This window comes from Aythya marila (assembly GCF_965140915.1).
Source record: "Aythya marila genome assembly, chromosome: 9".
Lineage (NCBI taxonomy): Eukaryota > Metazoa > Chordata > Aves > Anseriformes > Anatidae > Aythya > Aythya marila.
The window spans coordinates 21682976-21698750 of NC_139050.1; the positions used below are offsets into that span (position 1 = coordinate 21682976).

The following is a 15775-nucleotide window of genomic DNA, read 5'->3' on the forward strand; positions in this document are numbered from 1 at the left end:
AATAAACAAGATTTGAGGCCGCAATTAGTTTATTTAGTTGGCCTACCTGTTGCATGAAGTTACATTGGGACTCTGGAAAAAACGTATCCTTATCTTTTAATTGAGGTATTTCGTGCGAAGTTGCCCATGAAACTGAATTTTAGTTGTGTCCAAATACCTTTAGTTGTTTTGTTTTTTTTTTTTCTTACTTTTGAGAACCTGACTCTAGGTTTTATATTGTTCATTTAAATTGGGCTTTTTCTGTTTTGTTCCTATTGATTTTTTCCTTTTCTAAGAATGCTGGGGGGTAAAAAGCACCTCTATTTTTCTAAAATGATGGAACCAGCTGACCACTGGTGCATCTGAGATACCTAAAACAGATGTTTCTCTTTCTGGGCAAGAGGCTAATCATGAAAGTGCTGTGAAGACTGAATGATTTTATTTTCAGAAAGGACGAAGTCTTCACATACTTTAGCAGCAGAAGCTGAAGAAGTGTCCCCTTAAAATACTTGCAAATGACTTATTTTTTAAGACTTCCACTGTGGTCAGATGTTGGTGGATCGAGACGGAAGCACCGAACTGCATATTCTTCCTAGAGAGCCCTGATGGCTTTGTGTGTCTTGAAAATATTGAAGGAAAGTTTGAGTTTTCCCTGACGTAGCATTCAGAAGTAGCTGAAATAACGTAACTAACCTCTGCAAAGAAGAGCATTTTCAGCCAAGGCAGATAACTACCGTATTGACCCAAATGGTTAACGTTTAGCAGGATATAAAGCCCTGGAAGCAGTCACATTAATGTTGCATAATAAATGATGCCATGGCAGTGCTGTGTGATAAACTTGGTATTTTTAAGGCTTTCCAAACCTTGCTCTCTGCAGTGGTGATAGCGAGGGAGGTTTTATTACGGTGTTTACTAATAAGCACTTGGGATTTGAGCCGAGCGTTGCTTGGCCTCGCTGGGCTGGCTCCTTCCAGGGCCGCGCTGCTCTCGCTGGCAGCCGCTTCCCCGGGCTGGGCTGCAGGCACTGCGAGCACCCCTTGGGTCCAGCAGCTCCCACATCTCTGCCCACGTTTCTGCTGTCACCCAGAGAAAAGAGCAGAGAGGCAGTTCTGGATGGAGCAGACTGCACGGGGTGTGGCTCAGCTCTTGCTTTGCTGGTTCACAAGACAATCAATAAACTCCTTTTCACCCTTGCCAGCATTTAATACGGGGTGTTTTTGTCTCCATCCAGGTATTTTTCGCGTCGGTGAGATCCGGAGGAAGCAGCCAAGTGTTTTTCATGACCCTCAACAGAAACTCCATGATGAACTGGTAACAGAGGAGCACTCGGCACTTACCTCCGTGGCATTATTTCTAATTTAAAGGACATTAAACACGTGGACTAACACTGTAGAGGCAGGTGCGGAGGGCCCTGCGGATCACGGCTCCCCACGCTCCCCTCGCCGGCTCAGCGCTGCCCCAGGGAGCGGCTCCGGGGGGCTCGGGCACGCGCGGCAGGGACGGGCGCTCGCGCTTGGAATAGGGACACCACCTCCCCAGGTCTCCTGATTACGCTGTGTTATAGTGGGTTATGAGTTTTCTTCTTTCTTTTTTTTTTTTTTTTTTTTTTTAATTTTACTTTTTCTTTGTCCCCTACTTTGTAAGAACGGGGAAAGAAACAAGTGTCAAAAAGTCTGTTTTTAATTCTGTCTGCCTGCTAGCATCAAATATATAGTATGTTGTAAAGTTACCAATTAAATCTGGTGAGAGACAGCACAATAAATGTACCTTTTATCTTTGTGATGAAGGCCATAACCGTATAGCTGGGTAATTTTAGAAATCTTTTGCCTTCACCAACATTTACATGTTGCTTTTGGCAGCAACGGCTTAACGGATTTTTAAAGAAGAGAAAAATAATAGATTTTTTTTCCCCTCTTTTGGGAAATGGATTTTAAATGGCTAAGCTACTAGCCTTAGACTAATAAAAATCAGCTACCATTTTTGTCAAGTCTGTCAATCCATATTTCTATATGGATCTTCACCCAGTGCTGTGTCGTGACAGGGACAGTGGTGCCGTTTGCTGTTGCTCCGGATGCTGGCGGGAGAGGACGGCCGCCCACCCGCCACGGGGGCACCGGGACGGGGACGGAGGGGACCGGGTGCCGCGGGGGGGCCGCGGCCGCAGACGGCTCCCGGGGGTGCCGCGGGCACCGGGCCCGATGCCGGAGGTGCCGCGAGCCGCGGGCGCTTGCCCCTGGAGGCGACGGGGCCGAAGCGAGCCGCCCACCCTGCGCCTTGCTGCATCGGGCTTGTAAAGAGCTTCAAACTATATATATGTGTGTGGTTTCTTCGGCCAAGGGTCTGAATCTATACTCGTTTTCTGCCCCCTCCGCTCCCTACGAATTACCCAACATACAGTGGAAGACAACATCTGTGCCGAAATGTGTGTGTGTTTAGTTCAGGTTGAATCGTGTCCTTATAAACTCTGCTCAGTTGATTTACATTTTCAGTGCGTATCTGGGGTTTTCTTTCTCAGTAGCTGCAAGCATGGCCGCCTGTGGTATTGGGGTGTCGCATAACAAGGTCTGTGTTGCTGGTTTTTAACCTACCTCGTTTTGTTTTGGGTTTTGTTCTCTTTTTTTTTTTTTTTTTTTTTTTGGTTGGGTTTTTTGTTTTTGTTTTGTTTTTGTTGTTTTGCTGTTGATCACAGCACTGTTACCTCCAGCGACATATAGAGAGCTTACCTGGCAATCTTGGTGTACTCAGTAACGATGGCTTTATTAAAAAATGATTAAATCAACAGGACCTGGTCAAACTCGAATCTTTATCCAGGGCAAAAAATGTTTGCTTGCCGGGGGGGTGCAGCGGTGGGGATGGGATGGGTCGGGATGGGACCGGACACGATGCCCACAGCCACGCGGCTCGGTGCTGGTGGGGGCAGCCTCCTGGGCCACCTCGTGGGCACCGGGCACCCTCCTGCTGCTGGCCACTTGCCTCTGGTCCAGCACGGCCCCACAAGCTGCTGGGCCGGCCCTAATACCACGGTGCTGGAACAAACCCCGGGACAAGTCCCGTCGCAGACTGATTGCCACCAGCTCTTTGTATTTTCTCTGTGGTCGCTACCTGAAACCAGAGGGGTTTATTAAATTATGTTGCAAACTGATGACTCTCCTTTCCTCTTTATTTTGCTCCCCTCCTTGATGTGACTGGTTCAGAATACACGGCTTTAAATTATTATTTTTTAATTGTGGGGTTTTGAGTACAGTTATGAAATAAAAAGGAATCGTTGTGTTTAAACATACGCTAGTTTGTGAATGTATTTTTTAAAACCACGGAGTCATGTGAAACAATCCTAAGAAGCCAATATTAACACGGTTCTGTTTACAGTGTGTACACGGACATAACAGATCAAAAGCATTTCTGGTGCCAACTGCAATAAAGCACAAGCCTTCGACACGAAGCCATGCCTCTCAGATTTCTGTGAGCACCACGCGGGGCGATAGCTGGCAGCAAGTCTCCGGGCTCCAGTGGCTTCTCAGGGCTCGGAGCCACGATGCTGTTTTCCTGGAGGGTCTCAGGAAGCAACATTTTGGGGCAGGATGAGTACAAAGGGGCCGGGGCATCCCAGAATGAGAAATAAAGGTTCCAGTGTGAGATGCATTTGAGCCTGTTGCAGATTTAAAGCGTTTCCAACCCCCTGTCAGAGCGCGATTCGCGGCACGTTTCTCACTGCAGGGTGTTTTTGGGGTTGGTATTGCATACATGTATGTGGGGACGGAAGGGGAATGCTCAGGGTGGCCCTAAACGTGCCCCTGGAGGCTGGGGGCTGGATGAGGTTGTGGGGCTGCGGTTCCTGGGCTCAGCCCTGGCCTCTTGGCCCCTTACAGCTGGTGCAGGGATTTGGGCACCGAGGCTGCGTGCCGGGCATGGCGCGGGCACCACTCGCTGCTTCACTGCGAGACCCGGCAGAGGTTGGTTTGTTCAGCAAATCCTGCTCAGGGAGCAGGATGCTGCCGCCACTGACACATCCCAGAGGTGTCTGCTGGCTGCCCATGTCCCCCTGTGGTGCTCTGGCACCGCTCTCCACCTCCAGACCCAGCCCAAGCGCTCCCCTTGCAAACCGCCACGGCCGCGGGTGGTGTTACCTGGATGTGCCTGAAGTCCTGCAGTGCGTAACGCTCCCATGCAAACCTCCGGTGTGCTTCTCACCATCGTGCTTTTATCTGGAGATCCACAGCCCTAGGAGCTGCGTCTTCCTGGTTTATTTTTCCTGCTTCGTGTGGTTTGCTTTTCGCAAGAAAGCTGCCTCGGAGTAAGCCCAGGACCACAGCAAGGGTGTTTCGGCCACCCCAGCACAGAGAAACCTCGCTGTCCGTGCTCTGAGCCGCTTTCAGTGCTGTGAGAGCACGCTCAGCTCTTCAGCCTGACACAAACCTTAACCCAGGGCTTTTATCGCATCCCATCGTGTTTGGCAGCACCGCTAATTGCGGTAGGCACGGCATAGTAGGCAGCGGGGACGACCAAGCGGCGCGGTACCGCGCGTGGATCTTGCACGTTATTAATAAGGAACCCGCCGAGCAGCAGTGGGAGTGCTGCTGTGGGCAAACAACGCCGAGGGTGCACAGCGGGGTTTTTATCTGTGCATTTCGCAGGACCACCGCCCTCGTTCTCTGGCATCAGCCAGAACTGTGCCTTCAGCACCCGGGCGTGCGGCTCCTTTTCCTTCTGCTCCTGCAGCTCCTGGGGCCGCCTTTCCTCCAGCACGGGCGGGCTGGGCTCGGGCACCTCGCTCTGGTAGCAGGAGCGCTGTGCGCTGGCAGGCGCTGAGCTGACAGCCCCCTGGGGTCGTGCGCTGGCTTTACACACCAGCCCTGGGTCTACGCATCAGCTCTGGGTTTATAACAGCCCTGGGTTTGTGCACCAGCCCTGGGTTCGGACACCAAGCAGCCTTTTCCCACCTGCAAGCCAGCCTTGAGCTGCCCACTGCAAACCTGTGCAAGGCGACACGGCCACATCCAGAGCCCAGTTCAGAAAAACATGGGCTGGGCTGTGACAGTGCCACCAGGAGCCAAATGCATGCTTTAATGTATTTAATTAACGTATTTAATTAAAACTTCGCCCAGGGGCAAGTCTCTGGCAGTGTGCATCACAGCGCTGGGTACCCCAGCATCACCCCGCTCTCTTTTTTTGGTGTTTCCCATCATCCACGCCCCACCGGTGCCCCCATTGCTCTCCTCACCTCAGGCACCCCATGCAGGGACACGTGCAAGTGTCCCAGATCCTCCCGAAGCTGGCAGGGCCGCGATCAATGCGCGCAGGAATGCAGCAAACACTTTGCCCAGGTTAAAGTTTTACTCTGAGACCAGAGCAAAGATTAGTGGTCTTTTTCTCTCTTTTTTTTTTTTTTTTTTCCTCTTCCTCCGTAGAAGGTGCATGTAGCGCCCATGTGAAGGCTGCCTGAGCATCGGTGACTCACCCTACCTCGGCTGCCAAAGCCACCGCAGCTCACCTTGGGCGCGTTAATCACCTCGGGGCTGAGTCAGGCCTTGGCGTGCCCGCGCTGGCTTCTGCATCCATCGCCAGCTGATGGTGGCAGAGCCCGCGCCCACGAGACCAGCTCAGACCAGATTTTGCATCAAGGTGCAAAGTTCGGCAGGGCAGCGATACCCGACAGCATCGGCAGCATCGGCAGCACGGCGCGAGCCCCGTGGTGGGCTTCGTAACGAACAGGGACGGCCTCGTGGTGGTTTCTGGGCTGTTTTGCTGTGTCGTGTCTCCGTCCATGCCTACAGCGCTCTCCTTCCCTGGCTGCAGGTGTGCGGCGGTGGCTGCAAAGAGACCCGCACACCTCGGGGTTTGTGCATCCTCTGCGTGCACGACACACGCACACACACAAAGCTGTTTTCAACAGGGTGCCAAGTGATGGTGAAATAAACCACTCGTTTTCTAGCATCTTTGCTACACGTGCCGGGAAGTTTTCTTCTTGCTGAAGCTCAGCGAGATGTTTGGGGGTTCAGCAAACAAATCCCAGGTGGAAGCCAAGACGGGTGCAGAGCGCCCACAGCCCAGCTGCGGCACATCCCCGAGCCCCCCACACACCACATCCCGGTGCTGCTGGCTGCCTCACCAAGGGACAGCCAAAAACCCCCCAGGTCCACCCCCTGTCTTTGGGGCCGTCCCGTTCTTTCGTTTGTCCCCCCCAAAATTTCACGGGATTGGCAGGAAGGGCTCAGGGCCGGCCAGATGGAGGATATAAGTGCTGGGGAGACGGGTTTCTCATTAACCCTGGAGGTGGTACAGCTCCATCTCCCGTGTCAAACCTCTTTGCTGCTCCCGCTGTCCCTCCTCCTGCACTGAGCCCTCGTCCCGCAGCCCAGGACAGAGCCGGGAGCGCAGCGGAGGAGCCGAGGGATGGAAAAGAAAAGCAAAATGCAAGCGGAGAAGGTAACCACAGCCCAGCACCGCCTGTGCACTGGAATTCCCAAGGGAAACCAGCACCCAGGGGTGGTATTTATTGCCCGCTAAGAGCAAAGCCAACAAAATTTTCCCCCTTAATTATCTGGCCTGTGAGGTTTGTGTACAGAGCGGGGGCAAAGGGGCCGAGGGATTATTTGCTGCTATTTTTTAAGAACTTTGTCACCTTACGGGATAATCTCAACCGCGATGAAGGGAAAAGATATTTGGAACGGGATTGCTGAAAAACAAAATCTTGGCCCCAAAATCTTTTTTTTTTTTTTTTTTTGAGCTGCTCTGCTCCAGCAGCGCTGCTGTGCCCCTTCCTGCTGCCGGCCCCACAAAGCCCCCAGGGACCAGCAGGGCGGTGGGCTCAGGTTGCTCTGTGCACAGAGCAACCCCGGGGGCTCACCTGGGGGTCCTGGGACAGGGCAGGGGCTGAGGCTGTTCTCTGCTCCCTCGGCAGCACCTGACGGGAACGCTGGTCCTCTCCGTCTTCACCGCGGTGCTGGGCTTCTTCCAGTACGGCTACAGCCTGGGCGTCATCAACGCGCCCCAGAAGGTAAGCGCCGAGCCGGGCTGCAGGGTCAGGGGCACGGGGAGCCCCAGGGTGTCCCCATTCCCTGGTGGAAAACACCCCAAAACACAGCCGGGTGGGTACAGACGTGAGCCGACGGCTATTTTCCTCTTTGCAGGTGATAGAAGCCCACTATGCGCGCGTGCTGGGCATCGTTCCCATGGACAGGCTGGCCACCAACGCCTCCGAGGAGGACGGCCCCGTCCCCAGCACCATCCCCAGCACCGTCCCCGGCACGGGGGCTTGGGGCAGCACCGAGGGGATGCTCGCGCCCCCCGAGGACCCGGCCGCCTCCTCGCACGTCCTCACCATGTTCTGGTCCCTCTCCGTGTCCGTGTTCGCCATCGGCGGCATGGTGTCCTCCTTCACCGTGGGCTGGATCGGCGACCGGCTGGGAAGGTGAGAAGCAGCCCACCCACCCCACCCACCCACCCCCCTGTTTGAGGCAAAAAGGGCATCTTTCACCCCAATTTTTCCTGCGTGCCGGCCACGAGGCTCTGGTTTGCCCTCTAACAAGGAGGCTGCCGCATGGCCCCACGCACCTGAGGGGGTTTCCGTGGGGCACTGGGGGGTGGAGGGCTGGGAGGCACCGGCCTCGTTTCCTCAGGTATTTATGGCTTTCTGTGAACGCTCCGGGGCTGGAAGTCCTCCACCTGCCCTCCCTGCTCCCGAGCTCTCCCCAGGCGAGTCACGGCACCCAGACCCCTCGCCAGGAATTTCAGACTTTAGACAGAGCCGGAGCCTTTCTGTTTGCCTGTTTGTTTTCCTCCAAAAAACGGTGTCCTTCTTATAAAAACGCCACTCATGCTGGTTTTCCTAATACAATGAAAAACCCCTCAAACCTCCAAAATGCCACTCCAAGCATCCCGGAGCTCTGACTTATTAAAACCCTAAATAATTTATCAGATGTTTTATTTGAGCTCTCAGACCAGAGATCAACGAGCAGCATTTACTGATCCCACCTTTCCCTGTATGACAAAAGCAAGAGGAAGGTTTCTGGATAGGCTTTCCCCCGGCCCTATAACGTGTTTTAGGCACCCCGGCTGCCCCCCTGCTGCGTGTCCCCGTCGCCCTTTCCCCGCTGGCTCTTTCCTGCGGCGGTGCTGGGGGCGCAGGGCCGAGCGGTGCTGCCTCCCTGCAGGGTGAAGGCCATGCTGGTGGTCAACGTCCTCTCCATCGTGGGCAACCTCCTCATGGGGCTGGCCAAATTCGGGCCGTCGCACATCCTCATCATCGCCGGCAGGGCCATCACGGGGCTGTACTGCGGTGAGTGCACACTGAGGGCTTCTCACCTTTTGCAACTTTATTCTTTTTTTTAATATTTTTTGGGGTTCCCGAGGGGTTTGGCAGGTGGCACTTCGCCTCTCCCCACACACACCCGTCCTCCTCAATCCGGGGTGTTCCCCAGGGGCGTTTGGGCCAGCTCGGTCATAAAATCAGCTCGGTTTCCCTCGCGCCAGAAGGGAGCGGGGAGCAGCGCCTTGATGTCAAGGCTGGGTCTTGGTGGTGGCTGTCACATAGCGCGCTGTTACTCACAGTGTTTGAAAGGTTCCCCGGACAACAGCACTATCTGCAGCCGGCTGCACCTAGTACAGGAGCTCCACAGATAGGGAGGAGAAGATATCAGGCAGATAATAGGGGATTGTATCGGAATCAGCTCAGAAATGCGGCTCGCTATCACTGGTACTGGCGTGTAAAGGCAGCGCTGCACTCTGACGGGTCAAGGAAAGACTGGAGAGAGCTCTGCTCCGCAATAACTGCTCCCAGCAGCTCTGCTCCATGCCGGGCTGCCCGTGTTCACGTGCACAGCGCTGCTGGCCCCGCGGGAGGCAGGCTGGGCGGGATGAGGGACATGGGATGTGGGATGTGGGACATGGGATGTGGGCTCCGTCCTCCCTCCCGGTTTGGGGAGAGGTTTCTGCTGACCACGGAGCTGCCGTCCCGGGGTGCTGACGCCCCGTGTGCTCCCTGCAGGGCTCTCCTCCGGCCTCGTGCCCATGTACGTGAGCGAGGTCTCTCCCACCGCCCTCCGCGGAGCGCTGGGGACGCTGCACCAGCTGGCGATCGTCACGGGCATCCTCATCAGCCAGGTGAGGAGGAGAAGGCACAGGGCAGAGAGGGTATCGCAGGGGTTGGGGATACCCCAGCTGGGAACCTGTGGGTAAATCTCCTGTCAAACCCGACCCTATTATTGCAGGTCCTGGGGCTGGATTTCCTCCTCGGCAACGATGAGATGTGGCCCCTGCTGCTGGGGCTGTCCGGCGTGGCCGCCCTGCTGCAGTTCTTCCTGCTCCTGCTGTGCCCCGAGAGCCCCCGATACCTCTACATCAAGCTGGGGAAGGTGGAGGAGGCCAAAAAGAGTAAGACACAACCTCTGGGCTCGTCTGGGGCTGTTTTCACACCGTCCGTGGTATTAAACACCGAGGGGAGAGCCTGGCTGAGGGCTCACAGGTGTCCCTGGGTGCAGCTGCTCCTTTCCACACTGCCCCTCTCCACCCCAGGGCTTTCATCTAGCAGGTGCAGGGTTTTCTGTTGCAACACTTTTGTAGGAAATCCCCACGACTGCAATCACGCAGCAAACCCTGAGCAGTTCCTGCAGCAGCTCACACATCTCGCAGCGTAGCCGTGGCTGCTCCATAATCAATGGTTCATCTTTTTTGTTTCTTTCTCGTTAGGTCTGAAAAGGCTCCGAGGAAACTGTGACCCGATGAAAGAGATTGCTGAGATGGAGAAAGAAAAGCAAGAAGCGGCGAGTGAGAAGAAAGTCTCCATCGGGCAGCTTTTCACCTCCTCGAAGTACCGGCAGGCCGTCATCGTGGCGCTGATGGTCCAGATATCCCAGCAGTTCTCGGGAATCAATGCGGTGAGCCTCCCAAATCCTTTTGTCTCTAAAGAAACCCACGTTCACCTCCTGTCCTTAACTTCCACGAGGCAGGAATCACCTTATTCTTTGAGAGAAGGGAGGGATCAGAGTCACTGCACTGTAGCAAGAGTCTTTTAAAATCCTTTTAAAGCTCAGTCCCACCAAGGTGTTTGCCTCCAACACGCCGTGCTGGGGGTCTGGTTTTCAAGATTAAACACGGGGCTGCACGGAAGAAAAGTTTTCCACGTGCAAATGCCATAGTTCAGGAGGGGAATTGCAACGGGATTTTTAACTCCCTCAGGTTTCTTGGAAAGTTTCAGCTTTAATTATTGTACCAAATCATTACAATTTGAAAGACCGGTTGCAATTAAATCGCTTCAAATCTCAGCCAAGCAAGAGCAGCTCTTCCCTTGGGAGAACAAAAAGTTCCCCCTGCCCTGTTACCTAATCCTCCGTCCCGCTGTATTTTGATAGATCTTTTACTACTCCACAAACATTTTTGAGAGAGCCGGAGTTGACCAACCCGTTTATGCAACCATTGGCGTTGGAGTGGTGAACACGGTCTTCACTGTTATCTCTGTAAGTAAATAGTTCTGCCCTAGGCTACAAAAACGGGTGAGCAGCAATTTGACTTTGAAACACGATTTTATCCCGGGGCTGGGGGGGTCGCAGTTTTGCAGGGCCCACCCTGCACACGCTATGGGAAAAATTCATTCCCTGGGCATTCCCTCGTCTGGAAAACCAAGCCTTGAAACAGGGCTCATTGCCAAACAGCACTGCTGAATGCACCATGAATGAAAGCCGTGTTGCCTTGCTCGGGGATGCTCAGGTAGCTCAGTGCTGCCCCAAAACCAAAATTTGCCTTCGAGACTAATTCTGCGGGTCTGATTTCCCCGAGGAGCAGGCAGGGGCTGGAGTAAAGCCAGCAGCTCGCAATCTCTCTTATCTGTTTTCTTTCAATTTCCCACCCCTAAGCACACAGCATCTGCATGATTGATATCTGAAGGCTATTCCACAGCAATAAAATAATAGAGCAATTCTCATCAGCTCTGGGCACTACTCCGTAGCAATAAAAGGGTGGCTCCAGTTTTCTTTGCCTTTCCCTCCACTTGTCTCTCTCCTGGGAGGATTAACACAATTCCAATCAGGAGATAATTATTTTTTAATGTGGCCATTAATATAGGAAGAGCAGGAAATGCCCTTTCCCTCCTATTTCTAGAGAGCATAAGGGAGCAAAGGACTTTTGCTCACCATGAAGTGGGACTAGATGCCCTGTAGAAATACGCAGTCCTAAAAGATCTTTGCCCACCCTATGGATGGCATTGGGGTAAAACTTCTTTAGAGAAAGTCCATTGCCAGTCCCATGCAGAGGAGAAAGCCCGAGTGGTTACGGTGAAACAAGGCACAGAGGCTGTGCAGCCGGAGGAGGGCTGCATCCAGCTCCGACGGTCTCTTCAGTCCCAGATCCACCTTGGGGACATTTGCTCTTTGCTTCTTTTGGCCATAAGCCCTTTAAAAATTACCCGCATCTGTCAATGAATGACAGACCCCGACCAAAAGGCAGAAGCACTGACGGCCGTGCAGGTCTTGGCAAGGGAGAAGGGAGGATGATCTGCCGCCAGCAGTGAGACCATCCCCTGGGAGCAGTTGTTATAATTGCAGAAAAAAAGATGTCTGAGGTTGAGGTAATGGCCAAAAGTGTCCTTTAGAGCAGAAGGGAAGGAGCAGACAGCCTCGGAGGGTATCTTAGGACAAACAGATTGGTTGTCCTCTGGGGCTGCCCTCATCTCCCCACTGGGTGAAGTGACGAATATAGATGCAGGGGAAATATAAGTCCATAGCCAGAAATACACGTGTAGGAGAAGTTTGTTTCAGGCTGTTTGCTGCCGATGGACCTGGTGGAAGTTCCCGAGAGCAGGCGGCTGACCGGCTGTGTGTTTCTGCAGGTGTTCCTGGTGGAGAAGGCGGGCAGGCGCTCCCTGTTCCTGGCTGGCCTGATGGGCATGCTGCTGAGCGCCGTGGCCATGACGGTGGGACTCGTGCTCCTGGTAAGGCTCGCTCCTCACATTATCTCTGTGGCTTGCAAATGAGAGAAGACAAACCAGCCCTCGAGGGGAAAGCTTCGAAGCTTCTTCTCACAGAAGCGTGGAAGTCCTCAGAAGGGACAACATGGCCATAGCTGGAGCTGTCTCTGATGAGGGCAGTGCCTTGGGACATCGCACTCTTTGTCCCCTGTGGTCCCACCACACGCCCAGCCAGCACCAGCACAAACGTTCAGAGTCTCAATGACACACGTCCAGCCCCCACTTGGCTGAACAGGGGGAAAAATCTGAAAAAGAAACCTAATAAATTAGCGATAACTAATGAGAGAGTCATTTTGGGGCCGTAACGCCGAGCGTGTCCTCTTGCAGAGCCAGTTCGCCTGGATGAGCTACGTCAGCATGATCGCCATCTTCCTCTTCGTCATCTTCTTCGAGGTGGGGCCTGGGCCCATCCCCTGGTTTATCGTAGCCGAGCTGTTCAGCCAAGGCCCGCGCCCTGCCGCCATCGCCATCGCTGGCTTCTGCAACTGGGCCTGCAACTTCATCGTGGGGATGTGCTTCCAGTACATTGCGGTAAGAAACCTCGGGAAAATGGTACCAATACCTACAGGGCCCAAGGGCAGGCTGGTGGGGTGTGCACGTGTCCCCCAGGTCTCCAAGTCATCTGGGGTAGGGTGACAAGGAGCCACCCGTGGTGCTGACGGCCATGTCCCTGCTCTCACTCTCCCCGCTGCAGGACCTGTGCGGATCGTACGTGTTTGTCATCTTCGCCGTCCTGCTTCTGGTCTTCCTCCTGTTTGCCTACCTCAAAGTACCCGAGACCAAGGGGAAGTCGTTCGAGGAGATCGCGGCCGTGTTCCGCCGCAAGAAGCTGCCGGCCAAGACCATGACCGAGCTGGAAGAGCTGCGAGGCGGCGAGGTGGCGTAGGCACGGCCACACAGGCAGAAAGAAGGGACGGAGCCTGGGCTTCCCTCAGGCGCAGCGGGAAACGCTGGGCAAAAGTCTCCTTTCACGCCACCCTGGCAGGCGGCAGCCCGGGGGGACTGCTGACTGCGGCCGCCTGCACCCTCCAGCCACAGGTGCCCACCTGGCGCTTTGCTCTGACACCATGGGAGCAGCTGGGCTCAGGAAGAGCCGGGGGAAGCACGGGAGGAACGCGTTATATGCGTGTCCCCATGCCCCGCATCGTGCTGAGCCGATAGCCGTGCTAGCAGGGAAAGCACTGCATCGAGCAGGGCCCTCGCCCGGCTGGAGCGAAGGGACTGTGTGGGGTGATGCTGAGGCGTCGTGCCTTCACTTTTTCTTCTCATGCTCGCCGTTTCCTCCTGCTGAATGAGTCGAGGCCTTGTGCAACCAGCAGCGAGGCAGCGGTGCCGGCGGCTCCGAGCGCCCGCGGTGCTGAGGGATGCGGGCCCTGAGGGGAAGGGGCAGCCATGGCTGCTCGCTCCCCTCCCTCGCTGCCCTCCTTCCCCACCCTCTGTGCCCATCTTCCTGTCATGATTTATGGTGCTCAGGCCAACCGTAACAGCTGACGGGACCCCGAAGGGTAAATGGCTCCTGCCCCACTGACTGGGAGGTGCCCCCTGCCTGGCACCGCTGGGGTCGCGTTTGCTGGCTGTGCTTCAGCGTGTGGGAGGGAGGTGGCTGTGTTTCTGTAGCCTTGTTCGTGCTCATTTTGCTTCTGTGTGAGAGAATGCCAGGTGACAAAAGCAACCTGCGAGGATTTTTCTTCCTTCTGGGGGGAAATGTGCTGCTCTCTGCTCTCCGCTCGAGCTTTTAAGGTTTGCACGGTCCCTGGTGTGACACCCGGCTACTGCCCAGCAAGCTCCTCAGGACAGACACCCCGTATTTATTTAAAGAGGAGGCACCAGCACTGCTGGGTCACCGTGAGCTCACAGCAACTGCGAGTGAGCAGTGGCCATGGTGTAAGCGAAGATCAAAGATGAAGAAAGGCATGAGAAGAGGTGGGCCATGGAGGACCACAGCCGGCTGCCATGGCTTTGGTTTCAGGCAAGAAGGTTCACGGACTTTCCACAGGCCTGAACCTCCTTCCTGGGTGTACTTGGCATTAAGACCCTAAGGCAAGTTTTGGTTCCTTCTGAGCAGCTGGAGCACGGGCACGAGGTTCCCCTGGCCCAGCAGCTGGCCCTGTGTGCACACTGGAGCAAGGAGATTTCACCGGAGGCTTTCCCGGGATGCCTGCAATAACAGCGGTTATCTATGTCTGTTACATAAAGGTGGCAATGAACAACATCTGTGGCATCTGTTGGCTTGTGCAGTTGTGTTTTTTTTTCCTGTCCGTACATCCCAGCCGTATGTCCAGCTCCAGATGGGAGGTGTTTTGCTGGCAGGGTGCGTTTGCTCCGCAGGCAGCAATTGCTGTGCAAGCCCTCTGCTGTAAGACACCGCTCTGCTTGCACGGAGCCTGGGGCAGCCTCACAGCTGGTGCTGTGCCTCTGCAGGGGGAGCCTGTGGGAGGGACGGGGCTCGAGGTGTGTTTGCCCCACTATTAGGGCAGGTGGATGGGGCAGCAGCGGCAGGAAGGGCCCCACATGGCACCCACCGTCCCCAAACATCCCCCCTGGGCCCCAGTGGTGGGTTGGATTCAGAGCTCCTAACCCAGCGGTGTGGGGTCACTAACTGAGCAAGGCTCTGAGCCGGGCAGGTTGCGTTTTCCTGCCTATCGCTAAATGAATGCCAGCAGAGAGCCTGATTTGCCTATTGTAAAAAAAAAAAAAGGCTTTCTGTCTGCATTTCAACCCACACTCTGTGAAGCTTTTGGCTGAGCTACAGCCCAGGCCGGGTAGCTTGACACGGGAGCCTCAGCGCTAGCAGGCACCGCACGCCAGCAAGTTCCTCCCACCCTGCTGCTTTTCCACGGCCTGCTGCCGGTGTGCTGGGCCTCCTGCAGGCTAACGGGACGTTTCCTCGCTTGGTCGTGCTGAGTTTCAGCTGGGAGAAAGGGAAACGAGTCTTCTTCCAGGCTGGGACCCCCACGGGGCATCCTCTCTCACCTTCTCAGACCACAGCTGGACAACACGCCTTGGTGCATTTTGCTGTTCTCATTCATTTACCTGTACAGCCCCCCAGAGACGATGTTTTGCTCATCCTGGGATGTTTCAAATTAATTCTGCTAATGGTTGTGCTGTCCATGGGGCAGGCAGCAGCCTGGGAGAGGGCGCGCAGAGCTGGGTGCTGCTAAATGCTTCGGCAATCCCTGTCCTCTCCGGGGCTGCTGGGGATGGATGAAGCTGATACACCGGGCTGAGCTGTCACACTGTGCTTGTACCGTGCATGGCAATGCAGGGAAGGGTCAGAGGAGTTTGTTAGCTCTGCAGCCGTGTCTACGTCTGTCTCATCCCATCAGGCTGCAATTAGCATTTTATCTACCCTCGCTACATGTGAGTTCCAGCTGAAACTTGCTCTTATGACACAGCTTGTTCAATCATTATTTTTATCTCTGTTACAGTTTTATTAAGTTGCTAATCATTAAGGTTTAAAAGACCAAGTCATACTTATTAGCTAAATGGTCATTGCACTTTAGTTAACATGCAAAGTATGTTCCCATCCTGTAGTTAGCTAATAATGCAATATAATTAATAGCCCCTAAGAAAGCATCTTGTCAGCAAGAGCTTTGACAGTGTTTTCCTAATGTGCTAAGATGACAGCCATTAAGACTTTTCTGTTGTGTCAGATAAATGGCTAACAATATCAACTTTCCCACTCTCGAGGCGTAATTTAAAAATTAGTTTGACTTCCCTAATCCAATAAGCTCAGGACATTTGGCTCCATTAACACTTTCCACACTAATTTATCACAGATTTTTCTGCCTCACTTCAGCTTGTTTTTCACCACCGAGCAGAGGCACCTTCCCCCTGCTG

At 54.4% G+C, this 15775-nt stretch overlaps 2 protein-coding genes across 5 annotated transcripts in view; both read left to right on the forward strand.

The window, feature by feature from the left end:
- Positions 1-6004, forward strand: part of TNIK (TRAF2 and NCK interacting kinase) — a 142099-nt gene extending 136095 nt beyond the window's left edge. For 3 of the 4 annotated variants that reach the window (XM_082766842.1, XM_082766845.1, XM_082766843.1), the window contains one exon: positions 1211-6002. In XM_082766842.1, the coding sequence (XP_082622968.1) occupies positions 1211-1294 (84 nt within the window). In that variant the 3' untranslated portion in view covers positions 1295-6002. Of the gene's footprint in view, positions 1-1210 lie in introns of all 4 variants that reach the window. The other variant, XM_082766844.1, reaches the window with a different exon arrangement.
- A 255-nt stretch (positions 6005-6259) lies between these two features.
- SLC2A2 (solute carrier family 2 member 2) lies at positions 6260-14150 on the forward strand. Its single transcript, XM_082767174.1, has 11 exons — positions 6260-6402; positions 6878-6973; positions 7107-7387; positions 8130-8254; positions 8963-9078; positions 9186-9348; positions 9664-9851; positions 10326-10430; positions 11798-11899; positions 12263-12466; positions 12630-14150. Exons 1-11 carry the CDS (start codon positions 6370-6372, stop codon positions 12819-12821), a joined length of 1605 nt encoding a protein of 534 aa, XP_082623300.1. The 5' UTR covers positions 6260-6369; the 3' UTR covers positions 12822-14150.
- Positions 14151-15775: the final 1625 nt, after the last annotated feature.

Coding starts and splice junctions, on each gene's coding strand:
- SLC2A2 (XM_082767174.1), top strand. CDS start 6,370: ATGGAAAAGAAAAGCAAAATGCAAGCGGAGAAG. Junction 6,403..6,877: donor GCAAAATGCAAGCGGAGAAG/GTAACCACAGCC, acceptor CTCCCTCGGCAG/CACCTGACGGGAACGCTGGT. Junction 12,467..12,629: donor TGTGCTTCCAGTACATTGCG/GTAAGAAACCTC, acceptor TCCCCGCTGCAG/GACCTGTGCGGATCGTACGT.